Source organism: Arvicola amphibius, chromosome 2 (genome assembly GCF_903992535.2).
Source record: "Arvicola amphibius chromosome 2, mArvAmp1.2, whole genome shotgun sequence".
Taxonomy (NCBI): Eukaryota; Metazoa; Chordata; class Mammalia; order Rodentia; family Cricetidae; genus Arvicola; species Arvicola amphibius.
The window spans coordinates 86623911-86635380 of NC_052048.2; the positions used below are offsets into that span (position 1 = coordinate 86623911).

Here is an 11470-nt window from a genome sequence, read left to right on the forward strand (position 1 = left end):
GTGCACTTATTTTATTTTTTTTTTTAGTGCACTTATTTTTATGGAACGGGAGAATCCAGGAACTGTAGGCAGATGTAATTAAAAAGTGTTATTCTTCTGCAAACTTCCTGCAGAATAAACTGATGAATAAGAAGAATAATGTAAGGAGCCATTGCCTCTCGCCAGTTAAGAACACTTAGGGTTTCTAAATAGGGTGAATGTACAACAGAGAAGTTCAAGGAATGTCACAGGCTTGTGTGACCTTGAGCTCCTGTCTTTTGCCAATTACAGTTAGGTGTAGTCACTGGAGCTAGGGAGGAGGATGTGCGGGTAAGCGCTCTCCTTGGGGGATTGCTGAGAGTTTGGGTTGTAAAGCCTGTTTACATCCCTACTCTACTCTGTCCTCTCATTAGTATGTGTGGGCACTGAAGAACTCTGTATTAGGTTTTGGGAGGGGTGCTTTTGGTGGGTGGGAAATGGTTATAAAATGTAGTAAATACTAGTATGTTGAATGGTCTGAGAGCTATAAGGCAAGGAAAAGCAGTTCATAATATATCCTATTTGTTAATGCTTGTCACAGGGTTCCCCCTCCAGCAAACGGAGAAGCCCTTTGCTGCAGCCAATTATCGAGGGCGAAACTGCTTCCTTCTTCAAGGAGATAAAGGTGAAGAGCTTGGTGCTAGCACTACCCTGCTAACCTCACCTGGAGTGACAGTCCCTGGGCAATGGTTCTAGTAGGCATTCCCTACATAGCAGTAGCTGCCCGAGCCAGCTGTGGAGATTCGTGGCCTGCTTATATTATTATAACCTTGCCAATTCCCGAAGTTTCCTTCCGTTCTCCTTTTTGTTAACTTGTTCTGTTTTGCTTTTACTTTGATCACAGAGAATGTTTTGTTTCTCACCTTGTTTTGTTGTTGATGTTTTTTAAAAATCATGTTTACAATTTAGAAGTTAGTTAGGGCCAAAGAAGACAGAAGTGAGGTTTTAGAGCCTGTCATATTTTTGTGACATTCTAAGGCGAGAGTGGTGATTTATTTCCAGTGGTTAGGAATGATTATCTCAGAATAATCTATTGAGGGTGATCAATAGGAAGCTTCATTTCCTTGCCTGAGATAAGATAACCTCCACGACAATACCCAATTTTAAGGTACGAGACAGACAGAGCCTGTTAATGGCATCACTAAATAGAACCAAAATTATGAGTGCAGCCCTGGAACATCAGGGCTGGTGTGCTATATTAGATCTCCAAAATTACAGCTATTTTCTTACAATATGCTTTGATATCAGTGAAAGGCAACACGCTTTGTCCATCAGATTCACTGATGATCTGAATCTTGGTAATTGAGCAAATTTGAACAGTTTGTATACGAAAATTAGCGTGCTTCTCTCAGCAGCTTATAATGGGCTTATTACCAGGTAAAAACATGCTCTTGAATACGTGCAAGATGTGACACCTAATAACCACCTCATTAAATAAATGCCAGGTATCCTGATGATGCTCCTCTTGGACAATGACAATCTACCCCTGATTATTCTTTCACAAAACTTTTTAAAGGAGAATGTTTTGGCTGTGGCTTATTGCCCACTGGCTCCATCGTGCTCAAAATTATACGTAATTTTGCAGTGATTACATTGCTTTTGTAAATACAGCTGTCTTTGGTTCGTTTCTTCTAATCAGACATAGGCACCAGCATGTTTTTGATAACACATAGGAGATCTAATATAATTTACAATTTGGTGTGTTTAGAGGTGAAAAGACCAAGTCTAAGTGGTTTCTTTAAAACTTGTCCTGGTTATGCTTGCTTTGGGGAAGAAACCAGCTTGTATGAAATAGAGCCAGCTCAAGTTCTGAAAGTTCTGAAGGTTTTTAACCCACAAGAAGCCCAGAGAATTTTCCTGTCCACTCCAGGAACCCTCTAAAACATGATGGAATCGGATTCTGTTCTCAAGACAGACACTTTCGGAGCAGTGGGAGGATGAGGCTACATATTACATGAACTGAGTAACAAAAGCAGCGAACACCTTACCCGCTTTTTAACCAGCTTTAATGACAAAATAGAATACGATTATATATCATGCAATTTTAGAATGTGTTATTTTGATAAGTGTAAAATAATTACAGTGAACACTAATGTTTTGTAGTTGGTATAGCCCCTTACATTCTACACACACACTTTGCCCCACTCTGGAAGACCAGGGAAGACACACATGGCTGCTTCTCTTTATGGTTCTTCACACATTTATAGTCACATGCCATTTCCTCCCACCCTGCTCCTGGCCTTAGAAACTTTTCTCTAAGCTCTTACTGCTCTCCGTGGAATGTGGGTTTCGGGCCCTTCAGCAGTCCCTGGCTCTGTGGCACACACACAAGTCAATGTATTTGTATCTCCCCAGATCTAATTTTAGCCCAGGATAGCAGAGCAAGAGCCAGGCCTTGCTTTACCTGCCGCCAGAGACCCTGTCAAGTCTCCAAACCCTGCCTCTTGTGAAACTGTCATTCTGTCAACAGCTCTTTTTAGACATTCGCTGGTCAAATTCTCAGCATTGCGTCAGGATAACAGCTGTGGGATGTTTCCTAGGACTCCTGTCTCCACCACAAGCTGCTACCATCCCCTCTCTAGTTCTGACAAACAAAAATGTGTCTGGATATTGTAAATACCTAGGGGATAAAAATCACACCATTGAGACTTACTGTCCGTGAGCCGCCTCTATGTGACTCCCATTGTGCTGAGGGATCCTGTGATCCCATGATGCCTGTCTGTGAATTTCTTATTGACTATGCATCCAGATTTTTCTATTCCTAACCTACTTAGAGAACCTTGAACTTTCCAGCTTCTTTTTATACCGTTATCAAGCTATATGTAGTAACCTAAATAGAGATTCTGCATTCCAGCAAACTGGGTGTCCTGTCCACTCCATCACTGATGCGCATGGGGATTGGCCCTTCCTATCGCCATGTATGTAACCAATCGCTGTTGACTGGTGCTTTCAGGCAAAGAGCCTGCTCTGGACTGTTCCCTTCAGGTTCATGCCTGAAGTCACCTTTCCTTTTGGTGGATCTCTGGGCACTTTGTTCTTTATCAAAATCCAGATAACATCAGTCCTATCAAAAAAGGATAACTGGTTTAAAGGAGCCAGTACTGGTGTTCTTTCCCAAATATGCATTACTTGGGGGCTATACTAAGTATCTACCATTTATAAGCATGTTCCAATGTCTATTTCTTGGTATGTAATGTTCCCTATGGTTTTCCAAGACCACCAAAAGTAATTTTGTTATATGCATATGAAAAAATATCAGGGTGTTTCAAATTCTCTCCAGACTTGGAATATAATTAGGAGGACTTTTCAGATTTTATTTACTTTTTATTTTATGTATATGAGTGTTTATCTGAATGTATGTCTGTGTACAGTGTGTGTGTGTGTGTGTGTGTGTGTGTGTGTGTGTGTGTGTGTGTGTAGTGTCTCTGGAGACCACCTCTCCAGCCCATTAGTAGAACTTTTGAGAAATGAAATCTTATGTTCTTATTTGTTGCTTTCTTGGGATCCCTTTCCAGCTGTAAAATGTTTGCTAACAGCTTTCCTTTAAATCTGATAGACCAGACATTCGTTCTACATAGGTTTTGGTCAAGCTCTGAAGCAGTATATTCAGACCCAAGCTCTGCCTGGGCTTTTGGGTCTGTTCTCCTTCATCTTCCTCATCCAGGGGAGGTAGAAGAGGAGAGGGAGGCTGACGGGTGTTGCCTGCCAGCTGTGTCTCCCCAGGTTCTGGACATATGCTACCTCAGTTGCGTTTTGTAAAACTGGCATAGGTGGGAACTGTTAACTTCCACTTACAAAAAGTAATGTTAAGATTGTTTAATTAAAAATCAAGTTTTGTCTGACATTTTAAAACAATTTATATGGTAAAGTGGTAAAGAATACTGCAGCGTTGTTCCATTGGGCCAGGTAGAAAGTACCTCCTGGCTTTATCCAGCTTTGCCTTTCATACTTAGTCTTGGTGCCACCATTTTAATAAAATAGAGAGGAAACCATGAGAATATTGTTAATTAGGTGATTTTTGAATGACACTTGTAATGGAAGCATACTCCAAAAACGTGCTCAGAGTTTTTTTGGGGATTGCCATTTATCTCTAGGAACAAGAGGATGCGTCAGAAGATGACAGCTCCACCAAGCCAGACTTCACTGTCACGCTGAAAACAGACTGCAGTGCACACTGTTTTCTGGAGCAACTTGAAGATGATGCTGATGGATTTATCTCACCAATGGATGACAAAATGCCATCAAAATGCAGCCAGGACTCAGGCCTTTCAAACCTCCACTCTGCTTCAATGTATGTTGTATGTGCAGTGGCATTAAAGTGACTCAGTGAAAAATAACAATATAAATGTTAGTTTGGCCAAAAAAATCACAAATGACTTACCTACGGTATGTTTAAATAGAGAAGATGATGATTTATTAAAAAAAAAACAGAGAGATGGGTCTGGGGCTAAAGCAGAAGAATATGTGAGTTTGAGGCAAGCCTGGGCTACAGAGTGATTTGAGCTAGACGGTACAACCTTATCTAGAAAGAGGGGGAAGAGGGTGAGAGAGAAGGAGGGCGGAAGGGAGGGGAAGAGAAAGACAGACAGACAGAGAGAGAACAGAAGGCAGAATGGGAGAGATGGGGAGGGAGCAGAGGAGGGAAAGAGGGAAAGGAAAAGCTCACTATCAATTTATCCGTTTTCTCATATATTTTATTGCAGATTATGTGAGGAATTTTGAGATCTTGCTTGAACAAACAGAAGGTCTCTGAATGACACTGTGGCTCTGTCCACCACAGCTCATTTAGCACTGAGTACAGACGTCACTTTGTTCTTAAAAAAAAAAATTATATGACCAAGTGCTGTAGGGTTCCATAAGATCTCATAACTCAGGAGGAGCAAGATCCCCAGGACCCCTGGAACCTCGCCTCCTTTCAGAGTGTGAAAGGGCATTCAAGAGAAAGCAGCCAGCATGACTTTTCAGTTGTTCCCTTTTCTTCTCAGCTCCCACCGAATCACATACTTATTACACGTGTAACAATTCATATTTAATTTTTTTGCAATTTATTTTTCTTCTTAGACCTGAGCTCTTGGAATACCTTCAGGAAATGAGAGAAGAAAAGAAAATGATTCGAAAGAAACTTCATGATTTTGAGGACAATTTTTTCAGACAGAATGGGAGGTATGTGTGTCTCTGTTCTTCCTTTCCCCTTCATCTGTTAGTCCACGTTCTAGGCCCTCCCTCTGTTTCTGTCCTATCTGAAGTCTTTCTAAAGCAGGAACTTCGCTACATTCTCCCTGTAACCAGGTCCTCAGGTTTATTATGCCCAGCGACTCTCAGAGATTGTCAGTGAGACCATGAGATTTATATGTGTATTTGAGATGAAATGCTTCTCATAAAGCGTGCAGGACCTGTACAGGATTTACTGATACACTAAACTAGTCTGTCACATTTGCTTCTCAGCAAAAACAAGTAGCATGGAACGGAATTTCAGACTGTCAGCATTGAGTTTTTTCTCAGGAAACAAGAGGCAGAAGAATGATAATGGGGGAGTTAACCACAGTTTAAAACGCAAAGATGGACTGGGGTTATGGCTCAGTGTGAATGAACAAAGTCCTGGGTTCACTCAGGAGCCCTGCAGAACTGGGAGAACTAAGATCATAGCTGCCAGGGCTAAGAGAAGGCGGTGTGTGAGAAGCAGTTAGGAGTGGATCTGCCTGTTCTAGCCAATGAGTTGTAAGGTGTAATTGAATTGTCTGTTTATTAAACTTGCTGGGGAAGTGTTTGTCACAGAGTCTCCTCACATCCCATTGGGAGCTCAGGGACAAGACCACGAGTAGGCCTGTGTCTCTCACATGGAATCAGGTTTCACCTTCCTAAAGTGGTTTTACATTCCTCCAGATCAGGTAAACTGTATGGAGCTTCTTCAGAGTACTTTCATGTCCTAGAGTGTGTAGAAATAAAAGAATTCTTTCTAGCAATTAACTTTGACATCAGGACTGTGCTATATCCCAGTGTGGCTTAAATATTATGTAAATTCGTTTATAGGATCTCTAATTTGGATCTACTGTATAATGACTGGTCTCAAGACTTTTACATTTTCATACCTAAATGCTTGTGCCTTTCCTCATACACATTGCAGACTATTTAGAATATGGATATGCAGACAAGAGAAGTAATTCCTAAAATAATAAAAATAGCCAACATAAGTCAATTTACTATTCATTGTTAAAGTGTTAATTTGATGTATTTGTCTGTATGCCTTTTGTTTTCACGTTATTCTTCTCACATGTGTGCACAGAATTCTATACATGAACAATATATTGTGGAGCCCACAGAAGGTTTAAAAAGCTACAAATTGCATTGGCACAACATTGGGAGGGGGAAGACTGTCTTAGAGGAGCTTAAACCAAGAGTGAGCCCAACTGTGAATCCTCCACTTTCCCCTTGTGTCTTCCTTCTGTCCCTAACAAAGGGCTTTCCTCTACATTTATTGAATATCACAGAAAATATGGCTTAGGAAGAGGATGATGAATCACTGCTCTTAATTTTTTGTCAGAGTTTCCAAGGGAATAATTTACTTTATGAACCATAATGACCCAGAATAACACTCTAATTCACACACAAATGTTATCAATCTATATCTGCAGATTGAGGCCAACATTTATGGTAGATACTTGTTTTCCTTAAGTTTTGCTTTCAACCTATTGGTTGCTTTCAATAAATGATTCACACACACACACACACACACACACACACACACACCCCTCACCTACTGTTCTGAGTTTGGATGAAAGAATACAGACACATGCAAAAACACTCGTGCATATAAAATTAAGTAAACCTTAAAAAGAGAACTTTAGTGGTTGATTAGATAAAAGATATAAAATGAGAAAATATTAACAATTGTGTGGTTTAGTATTATGTCAACTTGATACAAGCTAGAGTCATTTGAAAAGAGAGAACCTCAGTTGAGAAATGCCTTCCCTTCACCAGGCCCGTAGTTCATTTCCTTGATTAATTCATTATTGGTGTGGTAGGGACTGACCCAATATAGGCATGCTGCCCCGGGGCTGGTGGCCCTGGGTGTTATAAGAAATCAGCAAAAAGAAACAAGTCAAAGGGAGCAAGCCACCAAGCAGCAATTCCCCATAGATGGCCTCTTCTTTAGTTCCTGCCTTTGGATTCCTGCCTTTAGTTCTTACCTGACTTCCTTTATGATGGGCTGAAATAAAATCTTTCCTCTTCAAGTTGCTTTGGGTCATGATGTTTTATCATAGCAATAGAAACCCCAAGAAAGTCAAGAATGAATAAAATATTTGTTTGCCTGGCTTGGTAATGCACGCCTTTAATCCCAGCACTTGGAAGGCAGAGGCAGGTGGAACTCTGTGAGTTTGAGGCCAGCCTGTTCTATAGAGAAAGTTCCAGGACAGCTAGGGATGTTACACAGAGAAATCCTGTCTTGAGAAACAAAAATAAAAAAAAAAAGCAAACAAAAAAAAATCTGTTTATTTTGGAGAAACTCTTACTGTGAAATCATGCTTACCAATCAGGAAGAAAGACTCCGGCTTCCTTAATTGTTTATGATCTACTAGATCCTAGGTTAACTCTATAGACACTGAAGAAGCATGGTAGCTCCAGAGAAAAACCCCTTTTCATTTGTGTAAATGCAGCCCATCTAGATACCAAGACCCAATTACCAACACTGATTCTGCAGGTTGATAAAACACATGGTCAACAGATGGTAATTCCTGATGCATGCTGTCCTCTAGAACAGACAGAAAGTGAGCCTCAGCGCCTCTTCCCTTTGCTTCCTCTAGAAATGTCCAGAAGGAAGACCGCACTCCAATGGCCGAGGAATACAGCGAATACAAGCACATAAAGGCAAAGCTACGGCTGCTGGAGGTGCTTATCAGCAAAAGAGATGCTGATTCCAAGTCCATGTGAGGACTGCTGGTGCAGGTGACAGCTTTCCCAGGAAAGATCAGCTCCAGAAGGCAGCCTCGGAGCTGGACCTAGGAAGCAGGCAGTCTCCTGCCTCTGAGCCATCAGACTGGTTCCTGCTTCCATTGCCCGCCTTAGAAACTGCCTGCGTGGAAGGCAACAGTGTGAGCTGACTTAGAAATTTTATAATGGGAAAGTCAGGACTCCTACCCATATCAACGCACACTGCAGCAGGAACTTGACTGCCGTGAGCAGTGATCAGACACGCTGTCAGACACATCCATCTACAGATAACTTTGCTGTTCTTCCCTGACATCTGCGAAACACGAGGCCATTCTAAAACTGTGACAAACACAAGCTCAGGACTTCGCTCGCAGAGCCTGCTTGCCGTGGAGGTCTGTGCTCCCCCTGGCCCCCTCCACATGGTGACCGTGCATTGGCGTACCACTTGCTGCCTTGGCTGTTTCCCAAGCTGCACTTGTTCACTCCCATCAATGCATTTCTCGTTAGCTCTCAGGTAGATGGAGGCTGTACTGCCCGAGGTGGCAGGGCAGTCCTTTCATTGATGTGCTCTCTCAGCTGACAGACTTTAAGTCCCTGCCTCATACTTGTGTATGCTGAGGACAGAGGGACTAGTAGCTGTGTAGATGCTATCTTAAAACCAGGTGACAGCTGAGGAGCCTAAACGCTCTTCAAGACACTGACTGCACTTTCCAGTCTCAGACATTGATGCCGAACACAAAAGAGGCCAGTGTTCCTGTGATAACCTGTTTGGGGCTCAATTTTGTTGTTGCACTAGCCAAACAAAGGGGTCTTGCTTAGCTTTAGACTAGGTATAGAATATCATGGGAGAGAGGAGTCTGGATCAGGCTCCTGAACTTAGCAGAGTTTAGTTTTTCTACGAAAGTCAACCTGCACTAGAATCCCCACACGGATGGGCAAGAAGATGTAGCCCTCGGAGCTCAGTTCATTTTCAAGGCAGAATCTAGATCACAGTTTTCAAGATGATACAGAGACAAAATGGTGTGTGGCCAATCGTGATGCTCTTTTTGTCCCCCAAAGTCTGTGTCACAACGCTGTCTATATTAGACATTTTAGAGGGACCAGGGAACTTAAGACACCCAATCATTCATCTCTTCCGTGTGCTTGCTGTCACTCAATGATGTTGTGATGCTTTTCATCTAAGGTCTCTCTGAGGGATGCCGGCTTGGTTTGACAGGCACCTGCATGAGGTGTGTGACGGCCTTGCCTCTGGAAGACTGCAGCATAAACTGGGCAGGCGACAGGGAGACCGCGATCTGTTTCGAGAGTCGCCTCCTACAGGGAACCGTGTTAAGGTGGAGAATGGGAAATTGTATCCCCAGTTGCAAAGATACAGCTGGTTTGGGGTCCTCCATTCAGACGGTTTTCAGCACTGCTCTCTTTGCTACAGCTCTGTCATCGGGGGCTCTTTCGGTAATGGGGGTGGGGATGGAGAACTCTTCAGTTTTGCTTTTATAAATAATCACATAGAAGCATGAGCCATGGAAATACTGTTTTTATCCACACATTTAAAGACGGTACATAATCCTACACATTTCAATATACATGAAAATGTAGTTTGATGTTCTTTGCTCTGCTGTTTACATTTGCTGATTTTCCAGAAGCTATGTTATGAATAAAATTACGTAATGTAGGATTGTTTTCTATCTTTGAAGCCTGAACGTCAATCACTCACATGACCAAAAATGGTATTTTTAAAGAGAAATCCATATCTAGTCTGTAATTTTTAAGTACTTATTCTCCTAAGTAAACTGTGGAATAACTCAAATCGGGACCAGTTGACATTTAAAGCACATGGGCTCAGGAGCATTGTTTTGAAAAGATACCCTAGAGATTTTTCTTAAGTTGAATATAAATGAGAAGCTACTCAGTGTTTTGGAATCCATTGTTTGCACCAAAGGCAAATGAACTAAAAGACTTATCAGGACTCCCACTCCGTTTTATGTGATCAATAAAATACCAAGTTATTGGAAATAAATCCTGTATATACTATCATGGTCTCCTTCATAATTTCTAGTCTGTTTTTCTCATAAAATGGAGCCCAACCGCAGGCGGAAGCTGTGTTTGTGCCAGGTCTTCTCTGCAGGCACATTACTCAGCGGTTTCGGGCTCTGCTGGAAGTGCGGAGGAAATTGGTTTCCATGGCAACTGTCTCTGTGGCTCTGTGTCTCCAGGCACTAGAGGCAGCATCTTAATTGGCTTCACATAAACAGAATGCTGTAGGCTAGGGATTCTCTTTTCTCTCCTGAGAACTGGCATGTATATTAGCACATAGCAATAAAAATATCAAAGGTTATGTAAGAATGAGCTTGACTATGTGATCCTGAGTACTCATGGTGGCAAAGGCATGTAATGTTGGTAAATACAGGCTTTTACTGTGTACAGTCTGGAGTAAACGTTGAAACAGGCTTTTATAATTAAGTATGCTGTCGTTACAACATTTCACCTTTTCAGCATTTAGTCTTCACTTTTTAAGACACGGTGCTACAGTGTTTCGGATAAAGGCCTGCTTTGAAGCTCTAAAAATTTTTGTCAAGGTTTTTGCATGAGCTTAGTGCTCTTCACGAAAGACCAAGTCAGATTTCCAATTTAAAAGCTTTTTTAATAATAGCTTTTTTATTACCAGACTTGACTGTGAATATTAGACTTCTCGCCCCCGGTTCAGTCAAAGGATTAGTATTCGCTACAGAGCCGCTATCGACAGGTCGCGGCTGTTTGCAGCAGAGAGCAATTTTCACCTTGTCTCTTTCTGATGCAACACCTACAAAGAAGCTGCTTGTAGGATGGGTCTGCTCTCCTCACCTAGCCTGTCTAGACCAAGACCAGTCCAGCCAGTTTGTGCCTATTTCTAAAAGGTTCTGGGGCCATCAGAGCTGACAAAACTGAGCCGGGTTGAGTTTGGAATTCTTTGTGAGGTAAAGACCCAGAATGAAAGAATACAAAATGGCCACAATACCCTTTAGTCTCTCTGGGGCCTTCCTGATTTTCAGTCGAGAAAACAGGGTGCAGCAGCCACCACAAATTTCGAAAGAGATTTAAACTTCAGTAGGATGGTGTTTTTCTGCTGCTGACCGTATGTGTACCACAGACTACTCTGTGGAAAGCTAATTGCAGTCTAAGGTTTGTTTTGCTTCCATGGATGTTTTTTCCCAACACTCCTTCGCATCCTCAATTCCCTTCCCCAAGTGTGGCAAAGTGGACTCTGCTGAGATCAGTGCACAAGTGGGAACTTCTCTGTCCACTTGATAAAGCAGCGGAGAGGAGCAAAACTGGACCCTGAAGGGCAGAGGCACATTCTCCTTAAAGTGCATGTATGTTTAGCAGAATCTAGAACATGTTTTAATTTCCCTCATAACATAACTTTGTCCGATTGAACCTAAAATGTACTAAAAAGACCATTTTCTCAAAAGCAAGTCAACATGTTTTCAAACTGCTAAATTTACACTGCGTACAACGTGGTGTGTTCCAAACAAGAGTAATAAGG

General features: G+C 41.9%; 1 protein-coding gene across 1 annotated transcript in view; it reads left to right on the plus strand.

The window, feature by feature from the left end:
• Nucleotides 1-9978, plus strand: part of Fam13a (family with sequence similarity 13 member A) — a 91541-nt gene extending 81563 nt beyond the window's left edge. Inside the window, exons 15-18 of the mRNA XM_038318568.1 lie at nucleotides 560-643; nucleotides 4113-4309; nucleotides 5080-5181; nucleotides 7821-9978. Coding sequence (XP_038174496.1) covers nucleotides 560-643; nucleotides 4113-4309; nucleotides 5080-5181; nucleotides 7821-7947 — 510 coding nt within the window. The 3' untranslated portion in view covers nucleotides 7948-9978. The remainder of the gene's footprint in view (nucleotides 1-559; nucleotides 644-4112; nucleotides 4310-5079; nucleotides 5182-7820) is intronic.
• Nucleotides 9979-11470: the final 1492 nt, after the last annotated feature.